The sequence below is a fragment of the Schistocerca nitens genome, chromosome 2 (assembly GCF_023898315.1).
Source record: "Schistocerca nitens isolate TAMUIC-IGC-003100 chromosome 2, iqSchNite1.1, whole genome shotgun sequence".
NCBI classification, from domain to species: domain Eukaryota; kingdom Metazoa; phylum Arthropoda; class Insecta; order Orthoptera; family Acrididae; genus Schistocerca; species Schistocerca nitens.
In genome coordinates, this window is record NC_064615.1 from 834,035,248 (window position 1) to 834,060,306 (window position 25,059).

Here is a 25,059-nt window from a genome sequence, read left to right on the forward strand (position 1 = left end):
TAAAAAATAAAATACTGTAGGAGGAGTGAAACTGTTCAAACTGTGTAATGAAAAACGTTGTTGCTGACAAACTGGTGTTCTGTTGGACGTCATAGAAACTTTCAGCGAGAAAGTTTTTAAGAAAACTAGAAAATTTTGGTAATAACTGGGGCATCATTACTGTATTGCATCACATATGAATGCATTTTTTTATGAGAGACTCTGCGCACAGCAGCATGCAAGTACCTTTATGCTGGTGCCAGGATTTCAGTTCCAACTGCTCACCTTAATATAACTGAGACCCTCTGTCACTGTACCCATGTTGTCAATATACACTATACAAAAACAACTGTAGGTACTTTGAGCCCAATATTTCAGTTGAAGACGAGCAAAGTATATTTTTGCATGTGGTTTTGTAAAACCCAAGTTGTTTGAAGTGTACTTCAAGACTACTGTCCTCAGCACACACTACATACAGTTTACACAAGACTTCATTTTTGAGGGTGCAGTGTCTCTGCATTCCATTACATATTTTTGTCCATCACTACATTTCTAAATCAAAAACCAAGTGAGCTGAGCAGTGTGCAGTCATCTGCCAGCTATGGCTCATCTTGGCACTAACAACACCTGTCACATGGGTTCTGAGCCATCCTCAGTAAACACAGGTGGCTGGCAGAGGTGGTGAAGATTTCTAGTCTCACACATGGAGGTTGCCTTTGGTTTGGAACCTAGTGGAGGCTCTCAAGCAAAGGCTTCATTGACTCTGTGACAGGCCAAGGGCTGCAGATTTCTAAAACTGCATTATCATGTTGGGATTTGTAGAATTACCCTTGATAGTTCAGGGGTGCACCACACAAAGGAAGCACCTATTCGGGAAGCAGAGTGCTTGTGGAGTGTACACTCACGGACAAAAAGAGCGAGACCCCTCGCCTTTTTGGTATTATGATGCACATAGCTTTAAAGCATAAAAGGCAAGGTGACAAAGTGCTACCAACATACTATGCACAGGCATGAAACTGAAAAACTATCTGAACTTTGTCAGGCTGTTTTCAATCATGTGTAAGACTATATTAATGCAGATTAGTTTGTTAAACACAACATATAAATATAAGATAAAAATGAAATAAGAAATGCTAATTAGTATGAGCTGTACTAATAAAACTGAATTTCAGCTTATCGAGATAACATAACTGTTTTAGTAAGACAAAGTACCCCAGATCATTACAAATTAGCAAAATATTATGCGCATTTGGCCGCAAAATGATCTGTGTCACCGTTCAGACCAGTCATACTGGATTACCATTGCTGACCTACCATGGAAGTGTGCAAATTTAGCAATTCATGACGATTCATAATGAAATTCAGTTAAAAATCATTCAGTGCCACACTTAAGTCAGTTCAGTTATTGACAGAAGCGGAAAAAGTAGGCAGTAACAAGTATGAAAATCTAAAAGATTTTCATATTTACATCCACAGGGTACCTGTACAGAATAAAGGTAGCAATAAAACCTATTGGGGGCGCAAGAAGTTTTTAAAATTGCTTTATTGATTGTCTATCTGCCTCCATCGAGATTAGAACCGAAAACAAACCAGACCTCCCTTGCAGTAGCAAACATCTTTCACTATGCTAGCAGACAACCCAGGCAAACAGCCCTCTGTTATTATGCCAGACATGGAGAAGCCGCCAATTTTGCAATGAAAATGGCAAAAAGATCTGCAGTTTCTGTTGCATAGAGCTTTCTGGACTCAAAAACAAGAACTTTCTACCTTTATGTCACTGCTTATGTGACAATCATTTGGGATGTTACCGAAAAAACAAAATACTGTTATTAGCAAGTAAATTAAGTAGGATAATTCTGCACCAGCCCAGGAAATAAACAGCTACATAGCTGCCAAATGTATACCACAATGTTTTAAATTCTCTTGTAGACTCACCACAGCCAGAAAACATTCATTAGCCAAAGTGTTTCTTAAGCTAGCTTGCAATGGGAATGCTCACACTTCTAAAATGCAGTGGTATCTGGGATCTGAATTAGCATGTGTAGAGGCAAATGGATTTTATCTCCATTCCTGTTTATTTATTTATTTTATTTATTTACATACTGGTTCCATAGATCTGTACATGTGAGCAAGTCACTCAGATGTGGAACGTGTCAATATACATAATAAAATACATAGAATAAAGACATTGTTATAGTATTAATAACAGTGCACAAAAGTCATACTTATTAGCTTAAAAACTAGTCAACATAAATGTGAAGATAGCAGTTTCATATTTAGGGCATTATTGCATTTATTTTAACCTTGAACAGTAATCAAAACTTCCCACTTTGGGTTTAAAAGTGACCCAAAAATGGAAATGAGAAAAACAGGAATTTTTACATTAGGGCATTATTACATTAGTTTAACAGTAAACAGTGTCAAAAAATTTAAAAACATCTTTCCAATCTGGGTTTACTTATTTCTCTGAAAGAATTCCTCTAGTGAATAAAGTGAGGTCTCAAGTAAATAATTTTTCAAGCTACGTTTAAATACTGATGTACTACTCCTTATACTTTTGATGCTGTTGGGTAGGGAATTGAAAATTTTCGTTCCAGCGTACTTTACCCCTTTCTGAATAAGTGTCAAGTTCTTTAACTCACAGTGGAAATCCTCTTTTCTTCTGGTGTTATGTTCATGATGTAGGCAATTCGTTTCATACAGAGTGGGGTTATTAATTATGAAGCACATCAGTGAATATATGTACTGAGATGTTGCTGTCAGTATTTCAAGTCGTTTAAAAAGATTTCGACATGAGGTTCATGGAGGTACACCACAAATGATTCTGTAAATGTCATTTGGATCGAAAGCGTAGCTACGAGTAATATGCTGATGTATCTACTGCAACTAGAACATTTCGAATAAAGAGTAAGGGGAATTATTTATGTGGCCCTCATCTTCAGTCACTGTCATAGCTACTTTCGTTGTTAGGATTTCGTCACCTAAGTCGGTAAAAATGGATCCCTACTAGTCTCACTTTCTGGACCGTCCATCTATCTACCCAACCCTTAAAACCTGTTTACCTCAAGTGTGGGTAGACATAATAAGCAAGAATGTATTGCACTTCCTGTGGTATATGGTCCCTTGGTGGTGTAAAAAAGTGAGCTTCTAAGTCAACACAATCTAAAGATATGGCCGTTTATGTAAATAAAATTGACACAAAAAGTTAAAAAATGGTTCTAAGAACTATGTGACCAAACTGCTTAGGTCATCAGTCCCCTAGACCTAGAATTACTTAAACCTACCTAACCTAAGGACATCACACACACCCATGATCAAGGTAGGATTGCAACCTGTGACTGAAGCAGGCGCGCGGTTCGTGACTGAAGCACTAAGAACTGCTTGGCCACCACATCCGGCGAATCCCTTTTCACCTCATGTATAATAATAGTATATGCTCTCTAGTGAGGATAAAGTGTATTCACCAGCAACTCAGATCATTTGTTCACGGAACTTTTATGAATCTACATTCAAATTTTCTTCGAAGTCATCTGAAATATCCACATATAAACACCCTAGGAACGTTGTATGCAATATCCACTTCTGAAGACGCTGGCAGATACTGCAGTACCATAACAAGTAGTTAAGAATTTATTGTTATTGGTCCATGCAAGACATTTTATTTCAGTATCAATTTAATGCACGTAGGTGTTTGTCTATATCTGAAAATAATGAACAAAAAGTAAATAGACAGCAAACAACTTCAATGTTCAAATCAAATGTAACTCACATGTTGCAATTAAGACTTAATTTAGTTGTTACATCTACATGACTACACCTACAGGATTTCTTTGCAATCCAGACTTATGTGTCTGGCAGAGGGTTCATCGAACAAACTTCGGACTATTTCTCTACCATCCCACTCTTTAATAGCGTGTTGGAAAAAGGATCACTTAAATCTTTTCTTATGAGCTCTGAATTACATTATAACTATGATCATTTCTTCCTGTGTAAGTTGCCAAGGAAATATGTTTTGGCACTCAGAACAGATGTTCGTGATTGCAATTTCATGAAAATATCTCATGACAATGAAAAACGCTTTTGTTTTCATGACTGTCACTCCAACTCGCTTATCAAATCTAGGACTCTCTCTCCCCTACTTCATGACATTACAAATCTTGCTGCTGTTCCTTGGACGTTTTTGGCATGTATGGTCAATCACATCTGTCAAGGATCCCATACCACAAAGGAATACTATAGCAGTGAACGGACAAACATAGTGTAGGCAGTGTTTTCAGTAGACCTGTTGCATATTCTTAGTGTGCAGCCAATACAACACAGTCTTTCATTTGCCTTCCCCACAAAAGTAAGTTGGCGATCGTTCCAGTTTAAGTTTTACTGGGTACTGAGATGGTTTGACAGTATTTTTACTTGTGTTTTGTCATGTAACCAAAAGTTAATTATTGTTACTGGACGCAGCTTTTGTCTTTAATGTATTCCTCATTCAACAGAGTACACTCCCCGTACACCACACATAACTGTTTCAAAGTATTAAATTGTTAATGATGTTACCAAGTTGCAATAGACATCTAAACTTGCCGTTTTGAAACAAAGGAAAGTATTATAGTGAAATATGGCAACTAAGAAGCAGACTATCCAAATGAACAAACATTTCTTGTTCAAGTCGTTGCAGTAGGTCTACTACACAGTAACATAAATTAGCAGCAAAGTCCATTAGTGGATCGTTATCAGGAAAACCAGCCCTCATAAGGCGAACTGCCACTACAAGAATTTATGTCTACTGAATCACAATGCACGCCACTTATGAGGGAACCCGCCAAGTGTCATATTCTGACCTTGCTGAAACTTCGCTCAGCGAAAGAGGGGACACAATAAGCAAACACATGTCTTGGCTTATCTGCATACACTTGACTGCTTCTGTGAAAATGACAGTCAAAGTTTTCAATGGACTGTTGCTATAGTGTAGATACTTTTTTGCGTGTAAGGATTCAATTGAAGTGGTGGCTCTGTGGCTACCGTCGGAGTTTCAGAACTTTGTGCTGCAAGTTTGAAACCCGGCTGTTCCTTTGTTTCCCCCCTCACTCTCTGAATTATCTATGAAAGTAGCCACTGAGCCTCCTCTTCAATTGCATTTTCAGGTGCAAAAGGTATCTACACTATAGCAACAGCACGTTGAAAACTTTGACCGTCGTTTTCTCAGAAACGGTCATGTCTGCAGATAAGCTGAGACACATGTTCACTTATTTTGTCCTCTCCTTCACTGAGCAAAGTTTCTGGACAATCAGCATATGGCACCTGGCGAGTTCCCCTCATTAGTCAAGCCGCTACTTACACCTGCTGAGAACTATGTATGCCTCAGAGTAAAATGTGCCACTTGGAAACACGGCAAGTGAGGATAAACACGTTTTTCTTCTTATAAGGCAACCTTCTACAGCTAAAATTCACAGAGTGTTCTCCAGGTTGCCTCAGATATTTCAGAAATGTTTCTTGCATTAGGCCTGCTGGATATTCAAAATGTAAACATTTCATTTCATGTAACATTATTAGGATAAGGCATGACAAGAGCAGACCAGTCCCTTCTGAGAAGAATTACAGATTCTAAGTTGCTCTACAATGTAACGACAAAGGTACAGGCTTGCGATCTCTCATTTATGCCATCGATTTCCATGTTAAACATACTTGGCCATTGCATTGTGGTTGCAGTCGTGGAGGAGGCAGTCTGTTTCCTACTGTTTTTGCAGCAGATATTAACCACAATGAATCATTCAGTCAATGCTAAATGGCCCATCTGGCTGAGGCAGAAAAGGGCGCTATAATAGCACTCCATGCAGAGGGATTTTCAAATGGTTATATAGCAAGAACTATGGGTCTTCACAAGTTGACGGTAGCCAGGTGGATTAGACAAAAGGAAGAGGGTGGTAACCTGAATGGAAGCCTCATGGCCATCACCATAAAACAACAGCAGCTCAGGATTGGCAGATACGCCGTTTCAGTGAGAAACATCCATTTGTCAACACACGACAAATTCAGTAGACTTTGGGTCTCAATGTTAGCAATAAGACCAACACTCATCATCTAAGGAAAGATGGACTGAGAGCAAGAAGCACTCCTGTGAAAGAGACATTGACTGTTTCCTACAGAGAATCCCACATTGCTTTTGCTGCTGAAAATGTCGACAAACCTCCACAGTTTTGGAGGCAGGTGATTTGCACAGACAGAAAAGTTTTCTCTATGGCCTCAGCCAGACAAGTACTTGTTTACTGGCCAAAAGTTTCTAGGTATAATCCAAAATATATTTACAGTTGCCGAAGGATTGGCAGGGAGTCGGTATCAGTAAGGGCGTGGATATCAGCCGAAGGGTGTCGGCTCCTGTGGGAAGTTGAAGGAAGACTCGATATATGCAATTACATATCAGTTCTGGAGAACGTGATGTTGCCTTTGGTGACAGCAAGATTTGGCAATGATCAGATCATGTTCCAACAAGATTGCTCTCCTATTCATATGGCACGTGTGGTTAAGAGGTAGTTCGACAACCATAATTACTGTAATGGCAAGGCCATCTAAAGTAGCTGACATGAATCCCATTGAGAATATTTGGGCAGTAATTGTCAGAGTAATATGGGAAAATGGCCAGTCACTGTTACTCGCCGACAGCTTTCTGATGTGATTCATGACACTTGGAATGAGTTACTTGAATCTCCTAGTTATGTGGCTAGAGTTGTGGGCTCAATGCTCAACAGACTTCAAGCCATTTTGGAAGCCAAAGGAGGCTATACGTGATACTAAGCAGCATCAGCAGAGGTGTTTTTTTTTTTCCACTCAGTCCTTAACCAATCAGTTGCAACAGATTTTTTTATCTGTTTTAAATTTCTTTTTTTTACAAACACGTATATTGAATAACTTAATTTTCTAAGAGAAGAAATACTCACTTTATATATTCCTGCAGTCTCAAAAAAATACATGACACATGTGTATATGCAAGAAAGGTAAAAAGCAATTCAGCAAAAATGCAAAATATTGAGGAGAAGCTTGCCGATGAAAGCGTAATTGGAAGGCGAAGGTTGGGCTAGAAGAAGAGGTAAGGAGGCCCGAAAAAGAAGAGAAAAATCAAACATGCAATAGACTTCAAGTCATTGTCGCAGTAGAGGGCGGTTGGTATATGCGATTCGGAGCAACAGTAGAAGAATAGTTTTATTTACTGATTTTTGAGGCTTTATTTTGTGAGGGCTAAACAGTGCTGCTTCATGAGACCCACTATTTGTCCACATGTGGCTAAACATCAGAGGTGTAAAAAATGTTGAGATGTGCCAAAGTTCTCCTGAACAGTAATGTGTTTTACACAAGAAGATGATTTTCAGTTCATTTCATTTTAACCATTCACAGTATGCTTTGAGATTCCAATCTATGATTTCATTTTATTATTATGTATCTTTTCTTCAGTAAAAGTGAATGGTAGTAAGTTTAAAGATATAAAGAATAACAGGAAGTTTTTAATTTGTGGAATAGCGTATTTAACAGTTAATATTTTCAGCAAATCTGTAGTTATAGGACATATTAAGAAGCATGTAAAAAATGGCATTGTGGAAAGATCTGGTTGGTTTCTAAGGGGTGACGACAGTCAAACAGCAAATACAAAACTATGGGTAACAACTATTGTTGATGGTGAGGAGCCATAATCGATATGCCACTATTCTGTAATTGTATTTCTGAAGTTTATCGTCGATCCTAGGATTGAAGCCGTTACTCTGTTTAATGTAAAGAATATAACCTTTAAATTTTATGTAGCAGTGTAGAATATAATACACAGTATATAGATCAGGAACCTAATCCCACTACCTTTAATTTTATTCTTATGGATGACATTGGGACAGTAAATAACAAGAGGTATAACAAAACTCTCAGAATCAGTATAGAGAATTCAAGTGTCCAGTGTATTATAAATTTCCTATAATAGTGAATAATTGCCTTCACTGACTCCTTCATGCCTATGTTTTCTCAGTCAGACAATGTTTGAAACTAGGTACAACATTTTTCCACAAATTGTCGAATTGGAAGTCGAAGAGCAAGTTACATAAATTACAATGACAACAAATGTTTTTCAAGTAGACTGACACTATTGGCATCCAATACTTTTATAGTGTGTTACATATGCAGTTTGTAAACTGCCAACACCACCAACACACAATACCACTAAGCTATGAAACAACTGTAGCAAAACAGAGCCTCGTTGTCCATGTGATGGTTAAGACGACTAATTCGTAACATAAATGTCAATGTAAGCAGTTGGAATGTGCTTCCTGGACCAAATAACATACATCCTACGTCTTAAGTTCAAATCATGTAGCAAATGTAATTTAAAGGACATAAAAATATTGAGTGGATTTACTAACACAGTTATGAACCACTTAAGACCATAATTCGATGGTCACATAGTTTTCAACCATATTCTATGGTGTAGCCATTGTCCATTAGGCTAGCAGCAGGAAGAAACTTTCACTCAGCTGATGTGCTGAGATAGCTAGCACTGGCGAAGCTCACGCTTCGAAGATGCCACAGCATCATCTGCCACCACCTCGTGAGAAACAAAATACCTCAAGTATAAGCCAATTTGTTGTATTCACATATCTGTGACTATGACTTGGCGCTAAAGTGTGGTTATGGATAGTGCGATGCTCAGATAGAGAATCTAACACAGTAAATCATGATAAAGGGAAATGAATTAGGTGTCCTTCATCTTCTGTAATATCAAATTCATTTTAGTTATTCTATCTTAAATGAACTGCACAGAAAATCATTCACCAGAAGTAAATAACTTTTATCAACACCAGATGATATTAACAACTTGCTGGCAAGGGTTAGCCGTGTGTTCAACAGCGTCATATCGCGGACTGCGCGACTGCTTGTGCCATCAGTTCGAATCCTTCCCTGGGCATGGATGTGTGTTAGTTTATGTATGTTTAAGTAGTTCTAGGTCTAGGGGACTGATGACCTAAGCAGTTTGGTCGCATAGCTCTTAGAGCCATTTTTTGACCTTTCGTATAAATTTTCTTTACATAAACGGCCATATCTTTAGATTGTATTGACATAGGTTTTATTGCTACCTTTATTCTGTACAGGTGCCCTGTGGATGTAAATATGAAAATCATGTAGAATTTCATACTTGTTACTGCCTACTTTTTCCACTTCTGTCAATAATTGAACTGAGTGGCACTGAATGATGTTTAATTGAATTTCATTATGAATCTTCAGGCATTGCTAAATTTGCCAACTTCCATGGTAGGTGAGCAAGGGTAATCAAGTATGACTGGTCTGAATGTTGACACAGACCATTTCGTGTCCGAATGCACATAATATTTTGTAAATTCGTAACGATCTGTGGTACTTCGTCTTACTAAAATAGTTATGTTATCTTGATAAGCTGAAATTCAGTTTTATTAGTACAGATCATACTAATTAGTGTTTCTTCTTTCATTTATATCTTATAGTTACATGTTGTGTTTAGCACACTAATCAGCATTAATATAGTCTTACACATGATTGAAAACAGTCTGACATAATTCGGATAGTCTTTCAATTTCGTGCCTGTGCATAATATGTTGGTAGCACTTTGTCGCCTTGCCTGTTATGCTGTGTAGCAGACTTTAAAGCTGTGCAGATCAGCATAACGAAAAGGAGACCGGTCTCACTTGTTTTGTCCGTGACTGTACATGAGGTTTTTTTTAGGCCAGGCAGTAGTTTGAAATGCTTTGTTGAACACTTGCCAGTCAATATGCAGCAGGGGAAGTCAAACGGCATTAAGAATAAAGACACTTCGACTGTCAAACTGTTATCAGTAACCTGTCAAATTATTCATAACAAAGTTCCTGGATTCACTGCCCTCCATGAAAGTTCTTGTGCTAATATTATTCTTCGAGCTGAGAGCTGGCTGAATCCTGAAGTGGAAAGCTCTGGGATATTTAGCAATATGTATCTGAAAGAGAGTTTAGAGCCCATCATAGGGGAGTGTTTATTGCAGCTGATGAAAATATTGTCTCTATTGAGGTCAAAGTGAAGCTATCTGGTCACGTATAACAGATGTAGGTTAATTGCTGTTTGTTTTTACCGGCCACTCAATTCTGATGTGACACTTCTAGAGTCATTCAAAGAAAGTCATTAGCACACAAATACTCAGATCATGCAGTAGTAGTAGAAGGCAACTTTAATCTACTGAGTATGGACTGAGATGTCTATGGATATAATGTGGGGAGGGGGGGTAAAGTACAGAGAGACAGTCTTGCAAAGTACTTTTGAACATGTTTTCTGAAAACTGTCTTGTGCAGCTAGCTCAGCAGCCCACACACAATGGACATGTCTTGGATCTTTCAGCTACAAATAGACCAGACCTCACTGACAATGTCAGTATAGAAACAGGGATTAGCAATCAGACATCATTATAACAACTATGGCTATGAAAGTAAGTCAGTCAAGAATACTAGGAGAGTGTTTCTACTGGACAGAGAGTGAACTGATGCCATTTAGTTCCAGTAAGACGGACACAGAGGAATTGTGGGCAAAGTTGAAGCAGATTGTAAATTGTGGTCTGGAGATTTTTGTGCCTCGTAAGTGGATGAAGGATTGAAAGGCTCACCATCATTTATTAACGGTAAGCTAATACGGATGAGTAAGAAAACAGACCCTGTAATGTTCAGATACAGCATTAGTAGTGTCCTGCTTAACACAGTCATATTGTTTAAATATCTGGATGTAATGCTGAAAAGCAATTTGAAATGGAACAAGTATGTGTGAACTATGGTAGGGAAGGCGAATGGTGAACTTTTAGGAATTTTAGGAAAGTGCAGCTCATCTGTAAAGGAGACCTCATATAGGATGCTGTGACCTATCCTCAAATACTGCTCAAGTGTTGGGATCTGTACAGTTCGAGGCAGGCTGCTAGATTTGTTACCAGTAGGTTCTAACATCACATAAGTGTTACAGACATGCTTCGAGAACTCATATGGGCTGACTAATGCCTGAGCCCAAAACATTTTGTAGCAGGGTGACAGCTGGAGCCCTCCTATTTCTGGGAAATTGAGGAGGAAGGAAGAGCAGTGGTAAGATTGACACATCTGCCCAATGTGTTGTAAAATCTTTTTCAAGAACGCTTGTTATTCTACATGATAAATAATTAAGTAATGTGAGTACATATACAGTCAACTTTGCACACATATATGTTCATATTATTTAATAATACCCTTGTACTGACATTCTGCAGTCATACGCACACCTCAAAAGCAAAATGAGTAAACCTAAGCAACTGAAGAATTATTATGGAATGAAGTTAATGATTTATGATTTAAACTTTAATAATGCCAATAATGTTGAAGAATAGCACCTCTCCTGCAAATATACATCTCCTTAACACTGTCAACAGTGGTGTTAATAATGACACACCCATTAATCTCATTTATTTATCTGCATTTGTGAATCACAACATAAAAATGTTCAAAACAAAGAGATCTCTGGCACAAGCTGCTGGTTAGAAACCACACACTGTTATACAAATGAATGAAATATGTTACCAGTATCACAGCAGTATTTCACAAATCTCTTACTCTTTCCGCTGTAAAGTACTTTACACTCAGGCATTAGGCGGTTGCAGTGGGGTAGAGTGAGTGACAAATATTCACGCCATGTGAAATTTAAAACCTGTATATTCAGAAGGTCATAACTACTATCAGAATTATGGCCCAATTTTTGTGTGGAATTGATTATTGGGGCTGATATGTTGCAAGCGTGCTTCCCCCCCCCCCCCCCCCCCCATAATGTGAGGTCAAGTTGGTGATGTTTTGTTGTTAGTGCTGGCATCACTATCCAACACAGCAGAACTTACACAGTTAGCGCTGCAAGTAAAGTACCACTGCTCCAATATCTGTTGCTCACCAGATCCTCTCCAAAGGAATCATCAGGTGTTTGTGCTCAAAGAATTACACAGCTGTTTGCATGCTGCACATAGACTCAAACAGATTTGCCTCTCCAGCCACCATACCCTGTCCCTTTCTCGATGTTGTATAGAGGACACATTCTGTATAATGTCTCCATTTCACATGTTGAAAATGCATGGATTTTCTCCTCAACTATCCCAGTCACCTTGCTGTCATCTCATGCTACAAATAATCCATTGGGTCATACTTCTCAGACCCTGAGCAACCCTGTGTCACCAGCCTGTGGATACATCTGCATCACAACTGACAGCTTTGCTACCACCATGGCATCTGACCCACACAAGAGCCAGTCATCTAAATATCCAGACATTCCAGGTAATCTGCACTATGGATGGGGAAAAGGGTGCGGGGGAGTGGAGGGGTGGGGGCGGAAAGGAAGGGACGGACAGTGATGTATTTTTTGTTTGTGGGAAGTGAAATTATTGATATGCAAACATTACATTTCTGGCACAGATTCTTTATCTTTGTTGTAACCTTGCCGGTTCAGTGTCTTCTTGACCAAACATTCTTATATGCTTTCATTGGTGAATGAAAGTTAATTCTGTAAGTTTAAAGAATACATATCATTATTTATGTGGCATACCTACCTAACCCACAATGGTGTCAAGAATACATTTGCTTAGGTGGTATTTCAGTGTTACGTTTTGTATTACTTGAATAGAATAGAATACTGTTTAGCATTCCTATCCTTCTTTATAACTTTCTCCTACTATTGAGAACTTTACAGGTATCAGCAAACATTTTGCTAAGAATTTTGAATCCTACATGTTTAAATGCAAACTATTTTTATCCAAAAATTTATTGCTTAAGAAAGTATTTTGATTTATGCATAGGCCCTAGACTATTACAGTTTTTGTTTCTGTCACAGTTTATTCCCTCTATATATCAGCCACTGATGGATTTGCTGTAGACAGTGCCACTCACTTCAGTCCTAGATGTATTGTAGAGTTTATTGTCAGACTGAATAGTACATAATAATGTTGCAGTAATACCACAACATTACAAAGATTTCATTAAATATTTGTATTGCTGAAGAGATCGATCAGAAAAATAAAATGTTGGTAATGAAAACACTGATGTTCTCAAAGTAATGTAAATTTCGACATATGCATGTAAAACCATAACAGCTATAAAGAAAGCAAATTTGCATAGAGAAAATCGTGGTTTAATAGACTCGATTAAAACCCAGTATTAATGGAACTTGTAAAATTATTTATGGAATCTGTGCAGAGTAAATTAATTCTTCAAAATCATACTAGTCATGGATTAGACTTACTTAACAACAAAGGAAACACACAAGAATAATAAACTATAGATCTTTCAGTCTTCTATCCATAACACATAAAATTATCCTCAACCCCACAAAAAACATAAGATTTTAATCATCAGACTTACTTCAGAAGTGGTACTAGCACACTAGACCACCTGCAAGTTGTGAACAAAACTGTAGGATAAAGTAATGTGTATGAATTACTTCTTTGTCTAAGATTCATAGTTTTGGGAAAAAATATGCTTGCCTAAGTATCAACAAAATGTTTACTAGAGCTCTCAAGAATATATGTCAGTGCTACAGTTTCTATCAGACTTCACCAGAATAAATGAAAAATCAGAACAGAGAGCTCAACCAGGCAAAGAGATTTGTACCTCCAAAACTATTCTTGACAGTCCTAGAGGAAGTTTTAATTTCCTAAATTGGAAAAAATGCCCACCTCAGCATATTTTTTATTTGACAATGATCTTTATGAACACATTGATGGTGATACCAATGAGAAGCCCTCTGTCACCAGTAGTGGTCAATTTAAGAGAAGGAGCTGGACTTTGCAAATTTTAAGCCTGATTTTTTGGAGGCATTTTGTGAGACATCTGTGGTGTGTTTCCATGGTAGAACTTATTTATTTATTTGTCCATGAGACCTTGTTGGTACATAGACTGTATATAAGATGTTGGACACCATTAAACAGAATACTGTTTCCATCATTTTAACATCATCAACCTCTTATGGTTACACTACTTATTAGTGGTACATTATTTATATTTGTTCAGTGGTTGTAATTTTTTCTATGGTTTCTGCAGATAAGACTGGTACATTATTATTCATACTGACACATTATTATCTATCAAAATACTCTTTCAGGCTGTAGAAGCAGTGATCAATTAGATACACCTTTACTGTGGCTTTGAACCCTGCTGTGTTATTTACAGGTTGTATGTTATTTGGTAGTTTCTGGAATATCTTTTTTCCAAGGTGCAGAACTCCATTTTGATAGAGCTTAGTTTTTGTATGGTGCATATGGAGATCCATTTTCTGCCTAATGTTGTGAGTGTGTACATCTTCATTTTTGAGGAAAGGTGGCAGATTTTCAATCGCATACTGCTGTATGAATACTATGGTTTCAAATATATGAAGGCATGGTAGAGGGAGGATTTGCAGATTTCTGAAGAGTGGCTTGCAAGATTTTGTGTGTTTGGCACACCTTCTGTGATTCCCATGAGTCTGTTTTCAATTCTAAATACCTTGATGGTGTTTGGAGAAGCTCCCCAGAAAATGTCTCCATACTTCAGGATTGATTGGACACTTGCATATTTCACATTTTAGGCAGTCTTTGCTACAGCTGGTTTCACAGACCCTCATCACATAGCAAAATGTGTTCAATATTTTGCTGAGACTTTCAATACGAATTCCCCACCTGATATTATCCTGGATTGAGAGCCTGAGAAACTTTGTCAGGTAGGTTCCATTTACAGTTTTGTTTGACAACTGGATATTTATAGTTTGTGGAACCTTTTATTTGAAATTATGGAAGTTGATTGCTACAGTTTTTCCTTCATTTATGATTAACTTATTGTATGTGAACCATTCTGCTATGGTACCCATTGTCTTTGTTATGTTTTCGTGTGGTAAATTTTCTGATTTTGCAGTAATGAGATATCTTCTGTTGTCAACAAACTGGTAAGCATTTTGACACTGTATGTTTGCTTATTGGTAATTTACAGATAAGAGGAAAAGCCTGACCCAGTCATTAGGTGTGCCTCTGATGACTAGTTGATTTAATTTCTACAGTAGTGCTTCATGATCTATAATATCAAATCCTTTTGACAAGTCAAGACACACACCAGTGATATACTCACCACTGGCCACTTTCTGGTAAATTTTGCATAGGAATTCATAGATACCACTGTTGGTTAAGTGGTTCTTCCTAAACCTGTGTTGGGCTGTGGGTTGGATTTGATATTTTTCTATAAAGGCTGTAAGTCTTTTGTGGAAGACCTTCTCTAGAATTTTTGAAAAGCCAGACATTAGGGCGATAGACCTGTAATTGCCAACTTCTTCCGTGTTTCCTTTTTTGTCAATTGGTTCCAATTTTGCAATTTTTAAGCAAGCAGGGGCAGTCCCTGATGCCAGTGCACTATTGCATATATTGTTAGTGGTTTTACAATGGTAATAAAACACATCATCAGTTCTTGAGCCACCTTAATTCCACCCATGGAAAAAAAGAAAAAAAATCAGCAACAAAATAGTAAAGAACACATGCCTCCATTTTCTGCACATTTTAGTTCATCTCTAAACTGACGGCACCTTGGGCCATGAAGTCTATTGCAAGCCAACCCACAGATTTGTATCTGCAAGTAGCCATCTGCCTCCATCCGCTGCACATGGATGGTGTCCTCAACACATATGTCTATAGGGCACATACTATTGCATATGACAACTATCTGGGTGAGAAACTTGAATGTTTCAAAAATGTGGCTCTGCCTTTCAAACTATATGTGAGCATCCTAGGTCAAAAGGCTGAGGAGGAAAGATTGAAATCCATGGTCTTCCTACTATATATAAGGAGTCTTGCTTCTAAAATATGTTAGAACCTAAGCATGAACTGAAGGTTCTCATTATTTCTGTGAAGGATTACTTAATGCTATGTGTACAAATAACACATCAGTGTGGGCTTTCATATGCTGGGCAAACAACATCAATCATTACATGGGACATTGATACTACACTCATCTGCTACAGCCCAACAAATCAGTAGTGGTTGAACACTGCACTGAGACAGCTCACTGCATGGAGTATGAAAATATGAAGATTCTGACTTCTACATCATCCTTCTGAGAGTTATTGATTAGGAAAGTCATCAAGATCCAATAGACAAATGGTTCACTTTATCCCAGTTGCTGTTTTAACTTGGTTAAAATATGAAAATCATCATTTGGAATAGTCAGCTCTCAAAGACAATAGCACAGAACCAGAGGTCTTAATGTCTAGTGTTTATAAACTACAGTAGAATACATGACACAATCTCCATTATAGAGAGTGTGTCAGTAGTACAGGTCATTGCTGCTTGAGTGACATTTTTTCAGCTGTGATGATCTGTCTCTGCAAGCATTGTCTTTATTAGGTGGGTGGGAGGGCTTCAGCATCAGTATTATGTCTCTGAAGATGACTGGATAATTCTCAGCGAAAATATCAGCAGAGGACACTTACTGGATACAGCTGCAGTCCTGGAACGTTGTAAACTTTGTAGAACAAGCTTTATGCCATGGAAACAAGAAGATTCATTTCCGAACCTGTTGCTATGAAAGACGTGTATCAACAAAACCACAAAGTAAGCTAACATAATCAGTGAATGGGTTATTATGAACTGTCATGGTCACCGTGAACCCATTCAGATTCTGTATTAAATTGCTCCCAGTGCTTGGTACATGCTATTAAAACCACTTCAAAACACAGTTGAATGTCTGGTTACCTCACTACTCACTTTACAAAATTAAGGAATTCTTCTATATGCGTGAGAATGGGTTTAGCTTTTACAACCTTTTCACAGTACTTCGCTGTTGTTTCATCTACTGTATTTAATATCCACTGTATTACTATGAATGAATGAGAAAACCTATTTCACTGCAAAATGGTCAATGGCTAATAAAGATTCCTCATTTCTGGTGTTTTACATGATAAATTAACAATCAGTCTAAGTGGTGGGACACATAATAGCAATTGATCTGCAGGTTTTTTAAAATTTAGTTTTCCTTGATTTGCAAATAAGTACACTTAGAAAGCATATATGTAGCAAACAAAATATTTTCTATGATAAGTTACTAGCACCAATGCAAAAAAATGTTTTGGACAGAGAATACAGCTGTATTTTATTACACTAGGCGAAGTAATTTAAATAAATATGTGATACCTACTACACTATAGCTAGAATGTATCTGAAGTTCTATTTACTTACAAGTGATAATGGAAATATAAACGTCCTGAAAGTGTAATTGTTCACTTTCCTTACATACTGTTTGACCTGTTGCAAGTAGCTATTTGACTGCAGCTCTAGTACATCTTGGGCAACACAAAGAGCAAAGTGAAATGTTTGTATTTCCTGTAAATAATGTAGATAATTACTAAGGGGTGTAATTTGTTTTGCTAAAAAGCAATTCAGTTTTTTAAGGTATGCTTACATTACATAAAATTGGGCACAATAAAGTATGGGCATGACTATCACAGTTTACTATGTAAGTGTAGCTAATAATTACTATTCATCTTAATATAAGGTGCATTAAAAAGAAACAATCCGGAGGCTGAAGAATGAAAACCATTGACGGGTAGTATTGCCATTGCCTATAGAAGATGTGGTTCCTATAGGACCACAGATGGTCCAGCTTTCTACTAGAGGGCACAGTGCACACCTTCTTGAAATCAAATTACTTGATGTAATCAATGCTGCTTGCAATTGGTCCACTACTTCAAGATTGAACTACTGTCATTCTTTCAACATCCTTAATACATGTTGTTAATCATATGATACCTGTTATCATTTTAATTATCTCAAGGCTTTGTGAGTGGTCTGTTGTAAATCAGTCTTAACAAAATATGTTGAAATATGAACAATTTAATAACTGTGTAATATTTGTGGTTGGTGATGAATGTAAACTTTTACAATATACCAGTGAAACATTTGTCACTGTCTAACTTGTGGAGCAATATGTGTGTAATTATGTATGTTTACATACCTCTGTGTCTGAATTTTATGTCTTTACATGTTGACATCATCCATATAGGACTGAAAGTTTATATAGGAAATCTGAGACCTCTTTCAAAAAAATTTCTAGCCTTTTTGAGAAAACAAATATTAGTGCAACAGACTGGTAATTTGCTACATCTTGTTTCTTTCCTTTCCTGAATAGCGGCTTGAGTTTTACACTTTTAAACAACATGAAGAAGCTCCAGTTGACAGCGAATAGTTGCATGTATTGTAGAGCTGTTTAACAATAAGGTTACCATAGCTCTTACTATAGAAATCTGAGATGCTTTCAATGCCTGTAAGATATGTAAACTTTAAATTTGTAATTATTGTTAAAATGTGTTTCTCATTAGCTGTTTTGGAAGAGAGAAGTAAATTTGTTTTTTGAGGACTCTGGTAATACATAACTATTATTACTAATTATGAAAAGGATAGATTACATAATAGTTGATATTTCAACCTGGACTTTCCACTGTTTGACTGTTATTACTGATTTGAGTCCACTGACAAACTGCTCACTTAAATTTGAAAATTGCAGTGATACAATTTCTCTTCTTCTACTACTTCTTCTTATTCCTCTTCTTCAGCAGTAGAGACCATGGTGGGCCTTCACTTCCTCAACAATCTGTGACCATGTGTCTCAGTTCTCTACTTTTGTCTTCCATCTTGCTAAGGCCAGCCATCTTGCACCTGGTTGGCCATTCCTTCCTTGGAGCAAAATCTTCTTTTCGTTGCTCCTGTCGTCTGCTACCCTCTTCATATCTTCTAACCAGTGTTTTCTCTAAGATTTAATAAGTTTTACTTTATCTTTCCCTGTGTTTAAGCTGTTGTAATTTTTGGTTGTTTCTTATTCTCCAACCCTCTGGTTCTTTTTTAAGCTGTAGATCTGATACAGGGTTTTTCCTTCAAATGCCCTTAGGTTTTTTATATCCACTTCTATTATTGCCCACATTTCTGGTCCACACAATTTCTCTTCAATACATAATTGTTATCCATAATTGTCTAACTGCATGACAAAAATGTGTGGGCTTTACCTGTCTGCTGTTTTGCTATTTTCTGTACAAGTTTTACTTTGTTACTGGCAGTTCTAATATAATTGCTTTTTGCCACTTTGTTCACCTCACTGATTATTTTGTTAAGTACTGACTAGTATGTTTTCAAAAGATCTTTGTTGCTGATGACAAAAATCACTTTCAAGTGAACCATGATATGCACAATACAATTTAAGACACAAAAATTATTTACCTGCACCCTTGGCCCCCTTGTGCAGGGTTCAGATTGGAAATCATGACCAGCTCAAAAGAAATTTAAAAAGCACCTCACTAAACACTCCTACTGATTATTTATAATCTAGATTCAAGTTAATTCTTATTAGTTACATCACAAGTAGACTGCAGTGTCACTGTGAAGCTGTGTGACAAGTGTTTGTGTGATTTTAACAGGTTTCTGTTGTCACAAATGCAAATGACTATTTTCTTTGAAAAATACCAAAGTAATCAAATACATGTCAGGCAGGTGATTGCCGATAAACAGCAACTATTCACTACAACTAAGGAATCAGCAGCTTGTTTCAAAATAGAGGCTTTCTTTCTTCTTTAATGGGGTGCATTTAGCTTGTATAATCACAAATAGTATTAAGCAGTATAATGATAGCTTATTGTAATGGAGGGACAGATTAAGTTTCTATTAATCGGTTGTATATCATAAATTCTACTAATGGAACTAAAATGGTATGGCATTAAAGGCATTCCTTTTGGATAGGCGGTGTCTTAACAGTAGAAAACAGAAGGTCACTTTAACAAATAATACAAGAGGAATAACATTAAATTTAGAGTGGGGAAATATTAAATACTGTGTGCTGCAGGGCTCAGTTCTTAGCCTGCACATGTTTTTTGACCTACAAATTGATTGATTTGGGAAGACATTTCAAAAACTGTTATGTTTGCTGATGGCATAAGTATTCTGATAAAGGGTTCAAACACATCCATGTGAGATACAGTCAGTAGAATAATGGGACAGGCTTATAATTAATTCAGCAAACAGCTTAAAATTTAAGGTTACAAATTCTCATATTATGCAATTTGAAACAAATCAAAATTACTTACAGGTACCAGAATTAGACATCAATGGGTCTACTGTGCATACTTTCACTATTACTGTTTCTACACACAGCTTTGCCTTCCACTTGTTTTATCACAGCCTATCCCTCTTCCACCTGCCTCCTCCTCACACCCTGTCCCTCATACAACTGCCTTCTCACAGCCTTTCCCTCATTCACCTGCCTCTTCACACCTTCTCCCTCTTCCACCTCACACTCTCTTTCTCTACCACTTGTATCCTCACACCCTCTTCCTGTACTACCTGCCCACTACCTGTCTCCATCTTACACCTGTCTCCTACACCTACACCTTCTCTCTTTCCATCTCCTTCTCCCTCTCTCTCTCTGTCCATCTCCTTCCCTCACCTCTCTCTCCATCTACTCCCCTCCCTTCTCTCTTTCTCTGTCCTTCTCCCTACCCTCTCTGTCTATTTCCTCCTCCACCCTCTCTCTGTTCACCCCCTCCTCTCCCTCTCTCTGTCTATCTCCTATGTCACCCCACTCGAGTTGGATGTGGTTCTTACTTCCACAGTACTCTTTTCCAGACAATAAGTAGTTTGTGTATCAAGTTTGCTTGATATCAGTTTATGATGAGATGTGGGACACACACACACACACACACACACACACATTCCATTTATACATTCTTGTCAGTTACTAAAGAGAAATAGGGTTCCTGACGAACTGTAATTATATCCATGTTTGCAGTGTGTATATATTTAAAAATAATATATTGATATGAAATTTAATTGTGGATAATACTTGCCTTTCTTCAATAATGACCAACCACATCGTGTGTAACAAACCAAAAAGCCATCCACATTATTACAGAACACCAAACTGATACATAATCTGATAAAAAATCTGTCTTCAAAATTCCCACATTGATAGTCATTAACTTTTGGTAATTTATCATTCACTAGAAAGCTTCCTTTTGCATTGTATTGTGCACCTATGGTGGAATGTTTATAATTTTAAATTATATGTGGAACAAGAAGCTTAGATAAACTATTAGGATCGTCAAAACTGATGGCTGGCCATTAATTTCTGGCAGCTGACTCTATTATAACTGGTAGTGAAAGGCTCAGTTTCTGAACCTGGAAACACCAACTATACAATTTCAATATCTACAAGAACCTCAAGAAAGAAGATAAGTAGAAAGTGCTTAGTTGTTTTCTTGGCTGATACATGAATTGAAAGGGCTGAACTCACATCAAACCTGACAGAACATGCTAATTCTAGTTGAGGACTCAAGCAAAGGTCTCAATATATGTGTATAAACTAATCCTGATGTAATTCTGATAGCTATCATAGTGATTAGATTGTTATTTGTCACAATTTGTTGGTAAAATACTTTTCAGAAGAGCCTGCAGTGTTGTATTTTGAATACAGCTTGAGTTTTTCCACATCCCTGAAGAGTCTCCTACACAATGGGGTTTACAGAACACAATGTGTGAACTAATTACTCACCGCCTGTCTTTTGTTAGTGAATACCACAACTCAGTCCACAAGACACTGAATGAGCAGAAGGAGTGCATCTTAACCATAATGAAAGTTTACAAGTCTACAGAGAAACTAATTTCTTGTAGTATGCTTTGTGCTATTCCATAGCATTTGATTCAATGGAAGCTCTAAGATGGTCAGCTAACCTTCTGTGGTAACTAACATTATGGAAACTGTAATGAAAAAATGAGACTCTGAACTTACTTAGAGAGTAATATTTTCAATGTGCTACTTGGTTGTTGGTACAACCAGCCACACCACTCACGGTCAAGTGAATACTGTGTGCATAACGGACATTCACCGGCGTACTTAAGTACTTGTGGCTCCTCTCCGAGCTACCACGTCAATGAGAAAGCACATTTTGACTACAATCCTCACACTGTTCAAGCGTCCGTTGCTTCTCAGCCGCCCCCCCCCCCCCCCGGCGTCAAGTGACTTTCACGATTCCCGCATTACGGGACGCCATTAATTCGGACTCGCTATCTTCTGCATGCTCTACTTCCGTCCAAAGTAATAGGCGCACCTCCGCAGTGACTGCAGTGCCGAATCTGCCAGAATTACCAGACTTCAAACCCGCTCACCCAGAGTTCTGGTTTAACCTGGTTGAGCAAACATTCAATGTCTGTGCTTTGGACGACAATGCACGCTTCGCCTGCCTCATGAACCATCTTCACGACCGCGTCGATTTAATTTACGATCTGGTCAAAGCACCCCCCCCCCCCCCCTAGCAGGGAAGTATGCTGTGGCAAAACAGACGATACTGGAGCGAGTCTCTAAAACCAGGAGAGAAAATGTGCGACAGCTCATCTACGAAGAGCGTCTCGGCGACAGGTCTCCATCCCAGCTGTGACGGTGCATCCGTCTTCTCGTCGATGAGCAAGTTATGCCTGATGACACGCTCGCAGAAATCTAGACTGAAAAGCTGCCTTTGCCTGTCCAGACAGCAATCTCTGCGTATGAAGATAGGCCAGTAAATGAACGTTTACACGCCGCCGACAGAGCATACTCCAACAGGCAACGTGAGGTCCGTGCACTGCATACTGGACATGACCACACTAAGATGCTTTCTGACGCCATGCCCTTGTCTGGTGCTGCTAATAACAAGTTTGTTAAACTAGCCGCCCCGCCTGCACCTTCAACTCCCCACAACAACAGTGCATTGGCCTCTGTGGAAGACTCTGGGGCACATACTCCGTCACCTAGCAACTACCCACAGGAGCACAGGCCTGCCCAAACTTACTGTTTCTTCCATGCAAGATTCGGGGAGCAAGCTCGCAAATGCCAGTCACCGTGTTCTTACCCAAACTCCAACTGCAGGTAGGCTACGGTGCCACCTCCTGTGATGTAAACAAAGGGCACCATCCCACGTTGCACTTCGTTTCGGACAACAACAGTAAGTGTGGTCGAGTCTATGTTCACGATTTACGATCAGGTGTATGTTTTCTGGTAGACACTGGTGCAGACGTCTCTTTGCTGCCTGTTCGCCTAGCAACCAATAAAGTGCAACACACAAAACAGTGCTTCGTGCAGTGAACTTGTCTACCCTACAGTGTTCGGGTTCCACTTTGTATACAGTGAAACTTTCGCCCGACTGCAAGCTGGAGTGGACGTTTCTAGTGTCAACAATTGAAGAACCTATTCTTGGAATTGATTTCCTCAAGCACTATCAGTTGTCACTAGATTTTGTGCAAAATACTGTGTTTTACCCCCCCCCCCCCCCCTAACAAACATATTCCTTTCGCTCCGCCGAGTGACAGTTCGGCTAACACCAAACATGTGTGCTGTACTAATAAGTGTATAAACCTATCCTTGGAGCTGCAATCTTGGACAAACAAGTGGCTAGTGGAGTGCACCAAGTCTTCGAAGTTGTGGATGGAACATACGGAAATGCTGCTGCATCTCCGCGACATACACCACGAGTTGGCCTCCACACAACAACGCCTCGCGGCACTACAAGCAGACGAGTCGTCAGCTACAGACAAGGTCAGTCCATGCCAATCTGGTGTTCCCGTGCCCACGCACCTTAACAACAATGTTGTGAACTCTGTAAACTGTGTCAGCACCCCCTTTTGTAATGATAGTGTATGCCCGAGTGCTCATGCTCCTTGCATTCTGAATGGACAATTAACTTGCCAAGCTCGTGGCAATGAACTACGGCCATCTGCTGTTTGGCCACACCCACTCGTGCCTACAGCGCTCGTAGTGGCACAGCCTGCTACCAAGAACCAGTGTACCAACCTCGCCCATGTTAACAAGTGTGCGGCCTTTACGCATGTGGCGTAGAGTGCCATAAATATCGATATTTGTTCTGTGCGTAAGTGTGCTGTCTTTGAGGAGAGGGCTTTGGGCAGGATGTTGGACGCTAACGGCAGTTACCCTCCGGACTTGTATCTGTGTAGAAGCTAAGTGTGAACAAATCTATATCTGAGTGAATTCTAGTTGTTTACCTACAACTATTCCCATATTCCCTCAATAGCATTAACACTGTGAGCTCAGTAAATCATTTGACAGTATACAGTATTATGTCTTATTGAACAGTCTGAAATATTATCTCATTGATATTGCCATGGCTTAAAAGCCCCATTTAGAAAACAGTCAACAGATCATACCTATTCATGGAGCAAAGTCACATGATGCATTTCAGGGACCCACTCTTGGACATACTTTCTCTTGTCTTATGGAATGAAAGCACAAGAATACAGCACAAAGGATGTATGATCAATAAATCATTTATTCTGCTAAATGATCAGCAAGTCTTTTGTATGTAAATGCTGATAAGTTGTTGTTTACCAAATAGAAGAGACACTGTGTCCATAAAGAAAAGATGTAGACTCCTTATCTCCTTAAACCTCAGTCAAGCAGTCTTCCTTCACAGCTAGCCCCCCCCCCCCCCCCATGCACACGTAATCATTGTTGTCTCCCAACACTGCCCAATGTCTCTACATGTGAAGGGATCTGTCCTCATTTGCATATGACACTTATGAGACAGGATTGCTGGAAAATTTTTACATCCAGGATGTTAAATGTTTAGTACTGCCAACAGACCCACATGAATGTTAGAGTGCATCTTAGCTTTCAGACCTGCTACTTCCTTCTTCAGGGAAGAGATAGAAATAGAATGAGGAGCATTAAAATGGAAAGGAAGGTCACTCAGACTCAAAGATGAGAGAGACCCAACTGAAAGAAGTAATAGTTCCAAAAGACAGTTCCAAATGCTAGGATAATGAGATCATTTTTTCTTTTATGTTTGTCTGTCAGCAGCACTAAACATTTTGCCCCCCCCCCCCCCCCCCCCCCCTGCCCCCTGAAAACAAGTACTGGCCAGCAGTTCTGTCTCACATTTACTAATTCTCATGATAAAATTTTGGTTTGGTGCAAGTTATTCTTATTACTTCTTAGTATCTCCATGCTTGCATTAAATATATCATGTAAAACTAATAACTGAACGTCTGTGAATGCACATTCAAGGACATTTCCAATATTACAC

The 25,059-nt window shown here is 38.5% G+C and overlaps 1 protein-coding gene across 3 annotated transcripts in view; it reads right to left on the reverse strand.

Annotated features, from left to right (window-relative positions):
• The window catches only part of LOC126237102 (androgen-dependent TFPI-regulating protein-like), a 137,450-nt gene that overhangs the window by 35,998 nt on the left and 76,393 nt on the right, over positions 1-25,059 (reverse strand). The window contains exon 2 of one of the 3 annotated variants that reach the window (XM_049946911.1): positions 17,186-17,329. The exons of the other annotated variants lie outside the window; for them this stretch is intronic. Coding sequence (XP_049802868.1) covers positions 17,186-17,329 — 144 coding nt within the window. The remainder of the gene's footprint in view (positions 1-17,185; positions 17,330-25,059) is intronic. 3 annotated transcript variants of the gene reach the window in all.